The sequence below is a fragment of the Lucilia sericata genome, unplaced genomic scaffold (genome assembly GCF_015586225.1).
Source record: "Lucilia sericata isolate MDLA Ls3-8-SP2 unplaced genomic scaffold, ASM1558622v1 Contig001090F_arrow, whole genome shotgun sequence".
Lineage (NCBI taxonomy): Eukaryota > Metazoa > Arthropoda > Insecta > Diptera > Calliphoridae > Lucilia > Lucilia sericata.
The window spans coordinates 84,458-103,131 of NW_023995065.1; the positions used below are offsets into that span (position 1 = coordinate 84,458).

General features: G+C 31.9%; 1 protein-coding gene across 1 annotated transcript in view; it reads right to left on the reverse strand.

The window, feature by feature from the left end:
• Positions 1-1,340: 1,340 nt before the first annotated feature.
• LOC119609950 overlaps positions 1,341-18,674 on the reverse strand; it is a gene marked incomplete at its 5' end in the record, with an annotated part of 46,788 nt that continues 29,454 nt past the window's right edge. Inside the window, 2 exons of the mRNA XM_037965001.1 lie at positions 1,341-3,592; positions 3,705-4,012. Coding sequence (XP_037820929.1) covers positions 3,475-3,592; positions 3,705-4,012 — 426 coding nt within the window. The remainder of the gene's footprint in view (positions 3,593-3,704; positions 4,013-18,674) is intronic.

Genomic DNA, 18,674 nt, shown 5'->3' on the forward strand with positions numbered 1-18,674 from the left:
CTGAACTAGAAACTAGAACTGAACTAGAACTGAACTAGAACTGAACTAGAACTGAACTAGAACTGAACTAGAACTAACTGAACTGAACTAGAACTGAACTAGAACTGAACTAGAACTGAACTAGAACTGAACTAGAACTGAACTAAGAACTGAACTAGAACTGAACTAGAACTGAACTAGAACTGAACTAGAACTGAACTAGAACTGAACTAGAACTGAACTAGAACTGAACTAGAACTGAACTAGAACTGAACTAGAACTGAACTAGAACTGAACTAGAACTGAACTAGAACTGAACTAGAACTGAACTAGAACTGAACTAGAACTGAACTAGACTGAACTAGAACTGAACTAGAACTGAACTAGAACTGAACTAGAACTGAACGAACTGAACTAGAACTGAACTAGAACTGAACTAGAACTGAACTAGAACTGAACTAGAACTGAACTAGAACTGAACTAGAACTGAACTAGAACTGAACTAGAACTGAACTAGAACTGAACTAGAACTGAACTAGAACTGAACTAGAACTGAACTAGAACTGAACAAGAACTGAACTAGAACTGAACTAGAACTGAACTAGAACTGAACTAGAACTGAACTAGAACTGAACTAGAACTGAACTAGAACTGAACTAGAACTGAACTAGAACTGAACTAGAACTGAACTAGAACTGAACTAGAACTGAACTAGAACTGAACTAGAACTGAACTAGAACTGAACTAGAACTTAACTAGAACTTAACTAGAACTGAACTAGAACTGAACTAGAACTGAACTAGAACTGAACTAGAACTGAACTAGAACTGAACAAGAACTGAACTAGAACTGAACTAGAACTGAACTAGAACTGAACTAGAACTGAACTAGAACTGAACTAGAACTAGAACTGAACTAGAACTGAACTACAGGTCAAAGGTTAGCCTTTAAAAAATTTAAAATTATATTTAGACAGAATCATATAACAGATATCATCTTTAAAACGGAAACATAATACACTAGTCTTCGATGTTAAGTTCAATATTTTCATATTGTAGTTTTCAAGAAAACTTAGAGAAATTTCGGGCGAATTTAAACCAATCATTACAGATTTTAAATATTATTGCCATAATTTTGCTATTTTGTTTAAACTTGCTGTAGGGTACAAAATACACAACTCTTTTTCTTTATAATTTGTTTGTTTGAGTTGAACATTTTACATTGTTTAATAACTGAACTAGAACTGAACTAGAACTGAACTAGAACTGAATTAGAACAGAACTAGAACTGAACTAGAACTGAACTAGAGCTGAACTAGAACTGAACTAGAACTGAACTAGAACTGAACTAGAACTGAACTAGAACTGAACTAGAACTAAACTAGAACTGAACTAGAACTGAACTAGAACTGAACTGGAACTGAACCAGAACTGAACTAAAGGTCAAAGGTTAGCCTTTAGAAAAATTTAAAATTATATATTAGACAGAATCATATATCAGTTATTATCATTGAATCGGAAACATAATACACTCGTCTTCGGTGTCAAAGTTCAATATTTTCATATTGTAGTTTTCAAAAAAACTTAGAGAAATTTCGCGTGAATTTAAACCAATCATTACAGATTTTAAATATTATTGCCATAATTTTGTTATTTTGTTTAAACTTGCTGTAGGGTACAAAATACACAACTCTTTTTCTTTATAATTTGTTTGTTTGAGTTGAACATTTTACATTGTTTAATAACAAAGTAAAAATTAATTTAACTTTATCATTTAAATGATTAAATTGCTACTAAAAATGTTAATAACAAAACGTTTTAGTAATATTTATCGTATATTATTTAAATGTCTAATAAAAAATAATTAGAAACCAGTCGTTTTACCATATTGGAATTGGAATTATACACTTAAAATTCTAACTTAATGTAATAATTTGATAACAAATAATAAATGTTGTTAAAAAAGTATAATTAAAAAGTCAAGATAAATTTTGTAAGGAAATATTTATGATATTTTATGTGTCAATTGAAATGATATGGATAAGTCAGGAAAAAAAATCGAATAAAAATTTAAATAAATCAAGTTATAAATTAATACCCAATAGGAAATTTATAGTGTTAGTGGCAACAATAAAATATCTTAGATGAAATACAGGCATTGAGAGTAAAAGAGATGGATGAGCTGCTCTGTGACTTAGAACGAGAGAGCTTTTTGCTTAGGTGTTGTTTAGCTTTATCGGCGTTTTGCTGGTTTGTTTTGATCTGTATTGTTTGTCCTCTAAACTTTTTCTATTGGGTGCTGGGTAGTTTCGAATTGAATTTGTTTATAATTTTTAACAAATTATAACTTAAATACTGAATGAACAAGTTTAGTTTTTTTTGTTGCTAAATTGTTGTTAATAGATTTGCAAATCGTGTTTTGTAAAAAGTACTGATTGAATAATTGAAAATATTGAATGAGAAAAAATAGAAACCAGTTTAGAGAAGTTTTAGTCTTTAGTTCAACAAATTCTTGAGTAATTTCATAAATAATCAATCATATAGGCGCCATCAGGTAATTTATAAGAAAATCATTAAACTAAGCACAGTGGGTTTGGGGCGATATAAATCGGTTTTAAAGAAAGAGAAAATGGCAATAAAAAATACATTTAGCGTTAGAGGGCGCTGTGGAAAGCTTTCAACCAACTCCCTTTACTGCTTACCTTAAGCAAGACCACTTATTTTAATGCTTCTTTATTGTAGACCAGAGGGCAGAAGCTTATTTAGAGTTTAAGCTGAAAAGCTTAAACAAAACTTTGGATTTCTTTTCTAAAGGTTGACACAATTCAATAATAATCTTAATTTTCTTTTCAAATTTTGTTTTAAGTTTTTCATATAATATTATCAGACTAAAAAAGTTTAGTAGAAAAAAGTTTTACTAAAATTACTATTATTAATAATTTTTATAAGTTTTGATTTTGTTTTCTTGTTTAAGTATAATTAAATTTTTATATTTTAGGAGGGAGCAATAGGGATATGCTGGTAATTTTTACTTTTTTTTTTTAAAACTAAAATCAATAAATTTTAAATTTAATTTCTTTAAATTTCATTTTATAGTTTCATAATCGTATAACATTATAAATATGTATGAATGTAAGTATTAGCTAAAGTTAATTATTTAATTAATTAATATATTTGTTTTTGTTTTTTTATTCACTTTTCAAGTTCATCATTATTGTATAGTAATTTGTTGTTTTGTATTTTTTTGTTTAAACATTTCTTAAATTCAAAAAAGATCTACATTAGTTAATAAATTATTTATTTATTTTGTAATACTTTTATAGTTTAATAACATTATGTATGTGTGTGTTTTTGTTTTTTAGCAAATATCTGTGTTAATCCAACACAACTTGTAGCTAATTTTTTCATTGTTTACTTTTCTGGCAAAAGTAGTTGTTGTTTTCTTTCAATTCAAACAAAAGCTTTTTAAAGCTTAAGAAAAGCTTACAAAAACTGCTCACCAATCCATATCACTAGAAAGATGTCTTTCCTCTCGTCTAGGACAGCGTCCATGTTTCTTAATATATTGACCATATTCACAGGTGGGCAATTTACAGCGACCCTCTAAGATACATCTAAAATAGTAAACGAAAAAAAGTGAAAATTAATTATATAAAATTTTAAAATTTTTTCCAAATCTCTCCAGTACAAAACTTTTATTTATTTTTTCTTTCTTCTCCAACTTACTTTCTATCATTCATAGAGAAATGTTCCATGCCTCTTTTCAGCCAATCACAGCCCATATTACCCGATGAACAGTCACATCGACAGAAACCATCTTCTTGTAAAATTTTCTCAAATAAATTGGGACAATAACAATTGAGTATTGTGGCCCGTCTTAGATAGGGTATTTGATTATTCGCCATAAGTTCTTTGGCACCAGAGCTGGCATATTCGGGTGCTCGCTGTTTCGAACGATTGACACAATGACATTCGGTGTGATTAACAAATGTTAGCTTTTCTATTGATCCTTGTGTTTCATTAAGGCTGATAACCTGGAAATTGAAAATGAAGACAATATAATAATTAGAAAAATTTTCTTTATAAAAAGAGAACATATTTAAAACTACTATAGACTAAAATATGCACTAGACTATATGTTAGACTACAGGTTAGACTATTGACTAGATTATAGATTAGACTATAGACCAGTTTATTGACTAAACTAAACCGTAGACTAAACTAGACTATAGACTAGACTATAGACTAGACTAGACTAGACTATAGACTAGACTATAGACTAGACTATAGACTAGACTATAGACTAGACTATAGACTAGACTATAGACTAGACTATAGACTAGACTATAGACTAGACTATAGACTAGACTATAGACTAGACTATAGATTAGACTATAGACTAGACTATAGACTAGACTATAGACTAGACTATAGACTAGACTATAGACTAGACTATAGACTAGACTATAGACTAGACTATAGACTAGACAATAGACTAGACTATAGACTAGACTATAGACAGAGATAGACTAGACTATAGACTAGACTATAGACTAGACTATAGACGACTATAGACTAGACTATAGACTAGACTATAGACTAGACTATAGACTAGACTATATACTAGACTATAGACTAGACTATAGACTAGACTATAGACTAGACTATAGACTAGACTATAGACTAGACTATAGACTAGACTATAGACTAGACTATAGACTAGACTAGACTAGACTATAGACTAGACTATAGACTAGACTATAGACTAGACTATAGACTAGACTATAGACTAGACTATAGACTAGACTATAGACTAGACTATAGACTAGACTATGACTAGACTATAGACTAGACTATAGACTAGACTATAGACTAGACTATAGACTAGACTATAGACTAGACTATAGACTAGACTATAGACTAGACTAGACTAGACTATAGACTAGACTATAGACTAGACTATAGACTAGACTATAGACTAGACTAGATAGACTATAGACTAGACTATAGACTAGACTATAGACTAGACTATAGACTAGACTATAGACTAGACTATAGACTAGACTATAGACTAGACTATAGACTAGACTATAGACTAGACTATAGACTAGACTATAGACTAGACTATAGACTAGACTATAGACTAGACTATAGACTAGACTATAGACTAGACTATAGACTAGACTATAGACTAGACTATAGACTAGACTATAGACTAGACTATAGACTAGACTATAGACTAGACTATAGACTAGACTATAGACTAGACTATAGACTAGACTATAGACTAGACTATAGACTAGACTATAGACTAGACTATAGACTAGACTATAGACTAGACTATAGACTAGACTATAGGACTAACTATAGACTAGACTATAGACTAGGACTATAGGACTAGACTCTAGACAGAATAGGACTAGCTATAGACTAGATAAGCTAGACTATAGACTAGACTATAGGGACTAGACTATAGGACTACATTAAAGGCCAGGACTATAGGTTGGTCTATTGAACTTTGTGAGAACTAATTATTGAAGTTATAATTTGGGGAAAAGTACGAAAATGTCGTGAGTATTATTTCGATATAAAAAATTACTGAAAAAAGTACTAAAGTACAGAATTTTTCAGTCCTGGAATGTTACCTGTATTCAGTATACACTGGAACTTGTCATGGGGGGATAAATAATTTATCAAGTTAATAAAGCTTTAAAGTAAAGTGTCTATTCACAAAGCTTGTTGAGGGAACTAAAAGAACTCTAAGTTTTTAAATGTTTTTTGCCAAATGTATTGTTTCCTAGAAAAAGGCACGAGTACAATTTCAAATACTTGAGAGTTTTTTTCTAGATTGCAATTTAATTTTTCATTTACAATTCCAAGAACTCATAATATTTTTATTTTGCATTTTGCAAAATCATTAATGCCCATAATTTAATGGGTTTAAAAGTGTTTAAGGCAGATGCTTAAAGGTATTGAATGTTAAAATCTGAATGGAAAGAAGAACTAGGCGGGAATTCGTTTCAAATTATAACCAGAAAGCACTGATGTAATTATGAAGAAGCAGCTGTCTCAACATTTTGCTTTCGAAGAATCTAAAAAGTCGATATTTAAGGAAAATCTATACTATAGAGTCCTTCCCCCAAGCATTTCCTTTTATGCTCTCTTTCCCTCTCTAAGCTTTTGCTTTTTAAAGATTTGTTTCCTTTAAATGTCTGCAAATTATTACGACTGTAAATAATACTTTTTTGTTGCAATTTAATGATGATTTCAAAAGTGAATGAAAATTAATGCAAGATTGAAACAATGAATAAAAATATTAATTCATTTATTTATTTACCATGTTTGTGTATAAGTGTGTGTGTGTGTGTGTTGCGAGAGTGAGTGTTTGTTTGTTAATTTGATGGAAAAGTTTTATGACCATGAGGTTCATAAAACTAAATGAATTAATTATGATGACAAAGGATATGCATATAAAAACATGTTGGTAAAATAATACGCAAAACATTACACGTTATGATAGCAAAACCAAACAGCCTAAGTCGAAATTAAAAAAAAATGTTTAAAGTATTTATTCATATAAACCGTGTAATGACAGAAACGTATACATTTTTTAACACATTTTGCCTTATTACTTTCTTAGTTTAACAAATAAAAAAAACTTAAAATATTACAAAAAAATTAGCACAATTAACATGCTAACAAACTCATTTTTTAATGTTGCCTATTTTAATGTTGTTTAGTTTTTTTTTATGACTAAACAATGACCCAAATGACAATAAACTCTACTCTACTACTGCGCTACAAAAGACATGACACTGCACACTTCATCACATCCATTAAAAATAAACAAAACATACAAACTAACGAACAAAATGCGATGATGATGGCTGTGACTCTTGAAAGTGGCAAAAACATATTATTTGTTGCATTCATGTGCGGTGGCAACAACAAAATGAACATTCACTTTAACGTCGCATTCGTCATCATTAAACGCATTTAAATATAAAAACATGTTGTAAAATAAGTTAATAACAAAATGTGTAGTTGTTTTTTTTTTTTTTTTGTTTGCAGTTGTTGTGGTATTTTTTTTAATTTCATTAGAAATTGTAGAGTACATTAAATTAATGAATAAAATCCATAAAGAAAAAACAAAAGTATGAATATTAAACAAATGTTTAGAGGACGGTTACTACGGTCCAGTAAATAAGCAGTAAAGTTAGGTGTACTACTTCTGCAAGCTTTACACTTCTGCGTGATTGGAAGTATTTGCAACAAGTATTTTTCGTCTCCAATATCTCTTAGAGAAACACAGAACAGAACAGAACTAGAACAGAACTAGAACAGAACTAGAACAGAACTAGAACAAACTAGAACAGAACTAGAACAGAACTAGAACAGAACTAGAACAGAACTAGAACAGATCTAGAACAGAACTAGAACAGAACTAGAACAGAACTAGAACAAAACTAGTTTAGACACAAAATGGACTTTTAGGTTTTCACTCAAAAAATCGAATTTTGATAGGAAATAAAGGTGATCACAGATTTGAATCCGTTTTGCCCTAGGGCCTATAGTTTAGCCAGAAAATGGACTTTTATGTTTTCACTTAAAAAATCGATTTTTGGTAGGAAATATAAGTGATCACAGATTTTCATCGTTTTTGCCATAGGGCCTATAGTTTAGCCAGAAAATGGACTTTTATGTTTTCACTTCAAAAATCGAATTTTGGTAGAAAATAAAAGTGATCACAGATTTAGCCAGAAAATGGACTTTTATGTTTTCGCTCAAAAAATCGAATTTTGATAGGAAATAAAAGTGATCACAGATTTTCATCGGTTTTGCCCTAGGGCCTATAGTTTAGCCAGAAAATGGACTTTTATGTTTTCACTCAAAAAATCGAATTTTGGTAGAAAATAAATGTGATCACAGATTTTCATCGGTTTTGCCCTAGGGCCTATAGTTTAGCCAGAAAATGGACTTTTATGTTTTCGCTCAAAAAATCGAATTTTGATAGGAAATAAAAGTGATCACAGATTTTCATCGTTTTCGACCTAGGGCCTATAGTTTAGCCAGAAAATGGACTTTTATGTTTTCGCTCAAAAAATCGAATTTTGATAGGAAATAAAAGTGATCACAGATTTTCATCGTTTTCGACCTAGGGCCTATAGTTTAGCCAGAAAATGGACTTTTATGTTTTCACCCCAAAAATGGAATTTTGGTAGGAAATAAAAGTGACCACAGATTTTCATCGTTTTCGACCTAGGGCTTATAGTTTAGCCAGAAAATGGACTTTTATGTTTTCACTTAAAATTTGAATTTTGGTAGGAAATAAAAGGTATCACAGATTTTCATCGGTTTTGCCCTACTACCTATAGTTTAGCCAGAATATGGACTTTTATGTGTTCACTCAAAAAATCGAATTTTGATAGAAAAATCGAATTTTGATAGGAAAAATCGAATTTTGATAGGAAATAAAAGTGATCACAGATTTTCATCGGTTTTGCCCTAGGGCCTATAGTTTAGCCAGAAAATGGACTTTTATGTTTTCGCTCAAAAAATCGAATTTTGATAGGAAATAAAAGTGATCACAGATTTTAATCGTTTTCGTCCTAGGGCCTATAGTTTAGCCAGAAAATGGACCTTTATGTTTTCACTCCAAAAATCGAATTTTGGTATGAAATAAAAGTGATCACAGATTTTCATCGGTTTTGCCCTAGGGCCTGTAGTTTAGCCAGAAAATGGACTTTTATGTTTTCGCTCAAAAAATCGAATTTTGATAGGAAATAAAAGTGATCACAGATTTTCATCGTTTTCGACCTAGGGCCTATAGTTTAGCCAGAAAATGGACTTTTATGTTTTCACTTAAAAAATCGAATTTTGGTAGGAAATAAAAGTGATCACAGATTTTCATCGGTTTCGTCCTAGGGCCTATAGTTTAGCCAGAAAATGGACTTTTATGTTTTCACTTAAAAAATGGAATTTTGGTAGGAAATAAAAGTGATCACAGATTTTCATAGTTTTCGTCCTAGGGCCTATAGTTTAGCTAGAAAATGGACTTTTATGTTTTCACTTAAAAAATCGAATTTTGGTAGGAAATAAAAGTGATCACAGATTTTAATCGTTTTCGTCCTAGGGCCTATAGTTTAGCCAGAAAATGGACCTTTATGTTTTCACTCAAAAAATCGAATTTTGGTATGAAATAAAAGTGATCACAGATTTTCATCGGTTTTGCCCTAGGGCCTGTAGTTTAGCCAGAAAATGGACTTTTATGTTTTCGCTCAAAAAATCGAATTTTGATAGGAAATAAAAGTGATCACAGATTTTTATCGTTTTCGACCAAGGGCCTATAGTTTTGGACTTTTATGTTTTCACTCAAAAAATCGAATTTTGGTAGGAAATAAAAGTGATCACAGATTTTCATCGGTTTTGCCCTAGGACCTATAGTTTAGCCAGAAAATGGACTTTTATGTTTTCACTTCAAAAATCGAATTTTGGTAGAAAATAAAAGTGATCTCAGATTTTCATCGGTTTTGCCCTAGGACCTATAGTTTAGCCAGAAAATGGACTTTTATGTTTTCACTTAAAAAATGGAATTTTGGTAGGAAATAAAAGTAATCACAGATTTTTATCGGTTTTGCCCTAGGGCCTATAGTTTAGCCAGAAAATGGACTTTTATGTTTTCACTTCAAAAATCGAATTTTGGTAGAAAATAAAAGTGATCACAGATTTAGCCAGAAAATGGACTTTTATGTTTTCACTTCAAAAATCGAATTTTGGTAGAAAATAAAAGTGATCTCAGATTTTCATCGGTTTTGCCCTAGGGCCTATAGTTTAGCCAGAAAATGGACTTTTATGTTTTCACTTAAAAAATCGAATTTTGGTAGGAAATAAAAGTGATCACAGATTTTAATCGTTTTCGTCCTAGGGCCTATAGTTTAGCCAGAAAATGGACCTTTATGTTTTCACTCAAAAAATCGAATTTTGGTATGAAATAAAAGTGATCACAGATTTTCATCGGTTTTGCCCTAGGGCCTGTAGTTTAGCCAGAAAATGGACTTTTATGTTTTCGCTCAAAAAATCGAATTTTGATAGGAAATAAAAGTGATCACAGATTTTTATCGTTTTCGACCAAGGGCCTATAGTTTTGGACTTTTATGTTTTCACTCAAAAAATCGAATTTTGGTAGGAAATAAAAGTGATCACAGATTTTCATCGGTTTTGCCCTAGGACCTATAGTTTAGCCAGAAAATGGACTTTTATGTTTTCACTTCAAAAATCGAATTTTGGTAGAAAATAAAAGTGATCTCAGATTTTCATCGGTTTTGCCCTAGGACCTATAGTTTAGCCAGAAAATGGACTTTTATGTTTTCACTTAAAAAATGGAATTTTGGTAGGAAATAAAAGTAATCACAGATTTTTATCGGTTTTGCCCTAGGGCCTATAGTTTAGCCAGAAAATGGACTTTTATGTTTTCACTTCAAAAATCGAATTTTGGTAGAAAATAAAAGTGATCACAGATTTAGCCAGAAAATGGACTTTTATGTTTTCGCTCAAAAAATCGAATTTTGATAGGAAATAAAAGTGATCACAGATTTTCATCGTTTTCGACCAAGGGCCTATAGTTTAGCCAGAAAATGGACTTTTATGTTTTCACTCAAAAAATCGAATTTTGGTAGGAAATAAAAGTGATCACAGATTTTCATCGTTTTCGTCCTAGGGCCTATAGTTTAGCCAGAAAATGGACTTTTATGTTTTCACTCAAAAAATCGAATTTTGGTAGGAAATAAAAGTGATCACAGATTTTCATCGGTTTTGCCCTAGGGCCTATAGTTTAGCCAGAAAATGGACTTTTATGTTTTCACTCAAAAAATCGAATTTTGGTAGAAAATAAATGTGATCACAGATTTTCATCGGTTTTGCCCTAGGGCCTATAGTTTAGCCAGAAAATGGACTTTTATGTTTTCGCTCAAAAAATCGAATTTTGATAGGAAATAAAAGTGATCACAGATTTTCATCGTTTTCGACCTAGGGCCTATAGTTTAGCCAGAAAATGGACTTTTATGTTTTCACCCCAAAAATGGAATTTTGGTAGGAAATAAAAGTGACCACAGATTTTCATCGTTTTCGACCTAGGGCTTATAGTTTAGCCAGAAAATGGACTTTTATGTTTTCACTTAAAATTTGAATTTTGGTAGGAAATAAAAGGTATCACAGATTTTCATCGGTTTTGCCCTACTACCTATAGTTTAGCCAGAATATGGACTTTTATGTGTTCACTCAAAAAATCGAATTTTGATAGAAAAATCGAATTTTGATAGGAAAAATCGAATTTTGATAGGAAATAAAAGTGATCACAGATTTTTATCGGTTTTGCCCTAGGGCCTATAGTTTAGCCAGAAAATGGACTTTTATGTTTTCGCTCAAAAAATCGAATTTTGATAGGAAATAAAAGTGATCACAGATTTTCATCGTTTTCGACCTAGGGCCTATAGTTTAGCCAGAAAATGGACTTTTATGTTTTCACTTAAAAAATCGAATTTTGGTAGGAAATAAAAGTGATCACAGATTTTCATCGGTTTTGCCCTAGGGCCTATAGTTTAGCCAGAAAATGGACTTTTATGTTTTCACTCAAAAAATCGAATTTTGATAGGAAATAAAAGTGATCACAGATTTTCATCGGTTTTGCCCTAGGGCCTATAGTTTAGCCAGAAAATGGACTTTTATGTTTTCGCTCAAAAAATCGAATTTTGATAGGAAATAAAAGTGATCACAGATTTTCATCGTTTTCGACCTAGGGCCTATAGTTTAGCCAGAAAATGGACTTTTATGTTTTCACTTAAAAAATCGAATTTTGGTAGGAAATAAAAGTGATCACAGATTTTCATCGGTTTTGCCCTAGGGCCTATAGTTTAGCCAGAAAATGGACTTTTATGTTTTCACTTCAAAAATCGAATTTTGGTAGAAAATAAAAGTGATCGAATTTTGGTAGGAAATAAAAGTGATCACAGATTTTCATCGGTTTTGCCCTAGGGCCTATAGTTTAGCCAGAAAATGGACTTTTATGTTTTCACTTCAAAAATCGAATTTTGGTAGAAAATAAAAGTGATCACAGATTTAGCCAGACTTTTATGTTTTCACTCAAAAAATCGAATTTTGGTAGGAAATAAAAGTGATCACAGATTTTCATCGGTTTTGCCCTAGGGCCTATAGTTTAGCCAGAAAATGGACTTTTATGTTTTCACTCAAAAAATCGAATTTTGGTAGAAAATAAATGTGATCACAGATTTTCATCGGTTTTGCCCTAGGGCCTATAGTTTAGCCAGAAAATGGACTTTTATGTTTTCGCTCAAAAAATCGAATTTTGATAGGAAATAAAAGTGATCACAGATTTTCATCGTTTTCGACCTAGGGCCTATGGTTTAGCCAGAAAATGGACTTTTATGTTTTCACTCAAAAAATCGAATTTTGGTAGGAAATAAAAGTGATCACAGATTTTCATCGGTTTTGCCCTAGGGCCTATAGTTTAGCCAGAAAATGGACTTTTATGTTTTCACTTAAAAAATCGAATTTTGATAGGAAATAAAAGTGATCACAGATTTTCATCGTTTTCGACCTAGGGCCTATAGTTTAGCCAGAAAATGGAATTTTATGTTTTCACTCAAAAAATCGAATTTTGGTAGGAAATAAAAGTGATCACAGATTTTCATCGGTTTTGCCCTAGAGCCTATAGTTTAGCCAGAAAATGGACTTTTATGTTTTCACTTAAAAAATGGAATTTTGGTAGGAAATAAAAGTGATCACAGATTTTCATCGGTTTTGCCCAAGGGCCTATAGTTTAGCCAGAAAATGGACTTTTATGTTTTCACTCAAAAAATCGAATTTTGGTAGAAAATAAATGTGATCACAGATTTTCATCGGTTTTGCCCTAGGGCCTATAGTTTAGCCAGAAAATGGACTTTTATGTTTTCGCTCAAAAAATCGAATTTTGATAGGAAATAAAAGTGATCACAGATTTTCATCGTTTTCGACCTAGGGCCTATAGTTTAGCCAGAAAATGGACTTTTATGTTTTCACCCCAAAAAAGAAATTTTGGTAGGAAATAAAAGTGATCACAGATTTTCATCGTTTTCGACCTAGGGCCTATAGTTTAGCCAGAAAATGGACTTTTATGTTTTCACTCAAAAAATCGAATTTTGGTAGGAAATAAAAGTGATCACAGATTTTCATCGGTTTTGCCCTAGGGCCTATAGTTTAGCCAGAAAATGGACTTTTATGTTTTCGCTCAAAAAATCGAATTTTGATAGGAAATAAAAGTGATCACAGATTTTCATCGTTTTCGACCTAGGGCCTATAGTTTAGCCAGAAAATGGACTTTTATGTTTTCACCCCAAAAAAGAAATTTTGGTAGGAAATAAAAGTGATCACAGATTTTCATCGTTTTCGACCTAGGGCCTATAGTTTAGCCAGAAAATGGACTTTTATGTTTTCACCCCAAAAAAGAAATTTTGGTAGGAAATAAAAGTGATCACAGATTTTCATCGTTTTCGACCTAGGGCCTATAGTTTAGCCAGAAAATGGACTTTTATGTTTTCACTCAAAAAATCGAATTTTGGTAGGAAATAAAAGTGATCACAGATTTTCATCGGTTTTGCCCTAGGGCCTATAGTTTAGCCAGAAAATGGACTTTTATGTTTTCACTTAAAAAATGGAATGTTGGTAGGAAATAAAAGTGATCACAGATTTTCATCGTTTTCGTCCTAGGGCCTATAGTTTAGCCAGAAAATGGACTTTTATGTTTTCACTCAAAAAATCGAATTTTGATAGGAAATAAAAGTGATCACAGATTTTCATCGTTTTCGACCTAGGGCCTATAGTTTAGCCAGAAAATGGACTTTTATGTTTTCACCCCAAAAAAGAAATTTTGGTAGGAAATAAAAGTGATCACAGATTTTCATCGTTTTCGACCTAGGGCCTATAGTTTAGCCAGAAAATGGACTTTTATGTTTTCGCTCAAAAAATCGAATTTTGATAGGAAATAAAAGTGATCACAGATTTTCATCGTTTTCGACCTAGGGCCTATAGTTTAGCCAGAAAATGGACTTTTATGTTTTCACCCCAAAAAAGAAATTTTGGTAGGAAATAAAAGTGATCACAGATTTTCATCGTTTTCGACCTAGGGCCTATAGTTTAGCCAGAAAATGGACTTTTATGTTTTCACTCAAAAAATCGAATTTTGGTAGGAAATAAAAGTGATCACAGATTTTCATCGGTTTTGCCCTAGGGCCTATAGTTTAGCCAGAAAATGGACTTTTATGTTTTCACTTAAAAAATGGAATGTTGGTAGGAAATAAAAGTGATCACAGATTTTCATCGTTTTCGTCCTAGGGCCTATAGTTTAGCCAGAAAATGGACTTTTATGTTTTCACTCAAAAAATCGAATTTTGGTAGGAAATAAAAGTGATCACAGATTTTCATCGGTTTTGCCCTAGAGCCTATAGTTTAGCCAGAAAATGGACTTTTATGTTTTCACTTAAAAAATGGAATTTTGGTAGGAAATAAATGTGATCACAGATTTTCATCGGTTTTGCCCTAGGGCCTATAGTTTAGCCAGAAAATGGACTTTTATGTTTTCGCTCAAAAAATCGAATTTTGATAGGAAATAAAAGTGATCACAGATTTTCATCGTTTTCGACCTAGGGCCTATAGTTTAGCCAGAAAATGGACTTTTATGTTTTCACTTAAAAAATGGAATGTTGGTAGGAAATAAAAGTGATCACAGATTTTCATCGTTTTCGTCCTAGGGCCTATAGTTTAGCCAGAAAATGGACTTTTATGTTTTCACCCCAAAAATGGAATTTTGGTAGGAAATAAAAGTGACCACAGATTTTCATCGTTTTCGACCTAGGGCTTATAGTTTAGCCAGAAAATGGACATTTATGTTTTCACTTAAAATTTGAATTTTGGTAGGAAATAAAAGGTATCACAGATTTTCATCGGTTTTGCCCTACTACCTATAGTTTAGCCAGAATATGGACTTTTATGTGTTCACTCAAAAAATCGAATTTTGATAGAAAAATCGAATTTTGATAGGAAAAATCGAATTTTGATAGGAAATAAAAGTGATCACAGATTTTCATCGGTTTTGCCCTAGGGCCTATAGTTTAGCCAGAAAATGGACTTTTATGTTTTCGCTCAAAAAATCGAATTTTGATAGGAAATAAAAGTGATCACAGATTTTAATCGTTTTCGTCCTAGGGCCTATAGTTTAGCTAGAAAATGGACTTTTATGTTTTCACTTAAAAAATCGAATTTTGGTAGGAAATAAAAGTGATCACAGATTTTAATCGTTTTCGTCCTAGGGCCTATAGTTTAGCCAGAAAATGGACCTTTATGTTTTCACTCAAAAAATCGAATTTTGGTATGAAATAAAAGTGATCACAGATTTTCATCGGTTTTGCCCTAGGGCCTGTAGTTTAGCCAGAAAATGGACTTTTATGTTTTCGCTCAAAAAATCGAATTTTGATAGGAAATAAAAGTGATCACAGATTTTTATCGTTTTCGACCAAGGGCCTATAGTTTTGGACTTTTATGTTTTCACTCAAAAAATCGAATTTTGGTAGGAAATAAAAGTGATCACAGATTTTCATCGGTTTTGCCCTAGGACCTATAGTTTAGCCAGAAAATGGACTTTTATGTTTTCACTTCAAAAATCGAATTTTGGTAGAAAATAAAAGTGATCTCAGATTTTCATCGGTTTTGCCCTAGGACCTATAGTTTAGCCAGAAAATGGACTTTTATGTTTTCACTTAAAAAATGGAATTTTGGTAGGAAATAAAAGTAATCACAGATTTTTATCGGTTTTGCCCTAGGGCCTATAGTTTAGCCAGAAAATGGACTTTTATGTTTTCACTCAAAAAATCGAATTTTGGTAGGAAATAAAAGTGATCACAGATTTTCATCGGTTTTGCCCTAGGGCCTATAGTTTAGCCAGAAAATGGACTTTTATGTTTTCACTTAAAAAATGGAATGTTGGTAGGAAATAAAAGTGATCACAGATTTTCATCGTTTTCGTCCTAGGGCCTATAGTTTAGCCAGAAAATGGACTTTTATGTTTTCACTCAAAAAATCGAATTTTGATAGGAAATAAAAGTGATCACAGATTTTCATCGTTTTCGACCTAGGGCCTATAGTTTAGCCAGAAAATGGACTTTTATGTTTTCACCCCAAAAAAGAAATTTTGGTAGGAAATAAAAGTGATCACAGATTTTCATCGTTTTCGACCTAGGGCCTATAGTTTAGCCAGAAAATGGACTTTTATGTTTTCACTTAAAAAATCGAATTTTGGTAGGAAATAAAAGTGATCACAGATTTTCATCGGTTTTGCCCTAGGGCCTATAGTTTAGCCAGAAAATGGACTTTTATGTTTTCACTTCAAAAATCGAATTTTGGTAGAAAATAAAAGTGATCGAATTTTGGTAGGAAATAAAAGTGATCACAGATTTTCATCGGTTTTGCCCTAGGGCCTATAGTTTAGCCAGAAAATGGACTTTTATGTTTTCACTTCAAAAATCGAATTTTGGTAGAAAATAAAAGTGATCACAGATTTAGCCAGACTTTTATGTTTTCACTCAAAAAATCGAATTTTGGTAGGAAATAAAAGTGATCACAGATTTTCATCGGTTTTGCCCTAGGGCCTATAGTTTAGCCAGAAAATGGACTTTTATGTTTTCACTTAAAAAATCGAATTTTGATAGGAAATAAAAGTGATCACAGATTTTCATCGTTTTCGACCTAGGGCCTATAGTTTAGCCAGAAAATGGAATTTTATGTTTTCACTCAAAAAATCGAATTTTGGTAGGAAATAAAAGTGATCACAGATTTTCATCGGTTTTGCCCTACTACCTATAGTTTAGCCAGAAAATGGACTTTTATGTTTTCACTTAAAAAATGGAATTTTGGTAGGAAATAAAAGTGATCACAGATTTTCATCGGTTTTGCCCAAGGGCCTATAGTTTAGCCAGAAAATGGACTTTTATGTTTTCACTCAAAAAATCGAATTTTGGTAGAAAATAAATGTGATCACAGATTTTCATCGGTTTTGCCCTAGGGCCTATAGTTTAGCCAGAAAATGGACTTTTATGTTTTCGCTCAAAAAATCGAATTTTGATAGGAAATAAAAGTGATCACAGATTTTCATCGTTTTCGACCTAGGGCCTATAGTTTAGCCAGAAAATGGACTTTTATGTTTTCACCCCAAAAAAGAAATTTTGGTAGGAAATAAAAGTGATCACAGATTTTCATCGTTTTCGACCTAGGGCCTATAGTTTAGCCAGAAAATGGACTTTTATGTTTTCACTCAAAAAATCGAATTTTGGTAGGAAATAAAAGTGATCACAGATTTTCATCGGTTTTGCCCTAGGGCCTATAGTTTAGCCAGAAAATGGACTTTTATGTTTTCGCTCAAAAAATCGAATTTTGATAGGAAATAAAAGTGATCACAGATTTTCATCGTTTTCGACCTAGGGCCTATAGTTTAGCCAGAAAATGGACTTTTATGTTTTCACCCCAAAAAAGAAATTTTGGTAGGAAATAAAAGTGATCACAGATTTTCATCGTTTTCGACCTAGGGCCTATAGTTTAGCCAGAAAATGGACTTTTATGTTTTCACCCCAAAAAAGAAATTTTGGTAGGAAATAAAAGTGATCACAGATTTTCATCGTTTTCGACCTAGGGCCTATAGTTTAGCCAGAAAATGGACTTTTATGTTTTCACTCAAAAAATCGAATTTTGGTAGGAAATAAAAGTGATCACAGATTTTCATCGGTTTTGCCCTAGGGCCTATAGTTTAGCCAGAAAATGGACTTTTATGTTTTCACTTAAAAAATGGAATGTTGGTAGGAAATAAAAGTGATCACAGATTTTCATCGTTTTCGTCCTAGGGCCTATAGTTTAGCCAGAAAATGGACTTTTATGTTTTCACTCAAAAAATCGAATTTTGATAGGAAATAAAAGTGATCACAGATTTTCATCGTTTTCGACCTAGGGCCTATAGTTTAGCCAGAAAATGGACTTTTATGTTTTCACCCCAAAAAAGAAATTTTGGTAGGAAATAAAAGTGATCACAGATTTTCATCGTTTTCGACCTAGGGCCTATAGTTTAGCCAGAAAATGGACTTTTATGTTTTCGCTCAAAAAATCGAATTTTGATAGGAAATAAAAGTGATCACAGATTTTCATCGTTTTCGACCTAGGGCCTATAGTTTAGCCAGAAAATGGACTTTTATGTTTTCACCCCAAAAAAGAAATTTTGGTAGGAAATAAAAGTGATCACAGATTTTCATCGTTTTCGACCTAGGGCCTATAGTTTAGCCAGAAAATGGACTTTTATGTTTTCACTCAAAAAATCGAATTTTGGTAGGAAATAAAAGTGATCACAGATTTTCATCGGTTTTGCCCTAGGGCCTATAGTTTAGCCAGAAAATGGACTTTTATGTTTTCACTTAAAAAATGGAATGTTGGTAGGAAATAAAAGTGATCACAGATTTTCATCGTTTTCGTCCTAGGGCCTATAGTTTAGCCAGAAAATGGACTTTTATGTTTTCACTCAAAAAATCGAATTTTGGTAGGAAATAAAAGTGATCACAGATTTTCATCGGTTTTGCCCTAGAGCCTATAGTTTAGCCAGAAAATGGACTT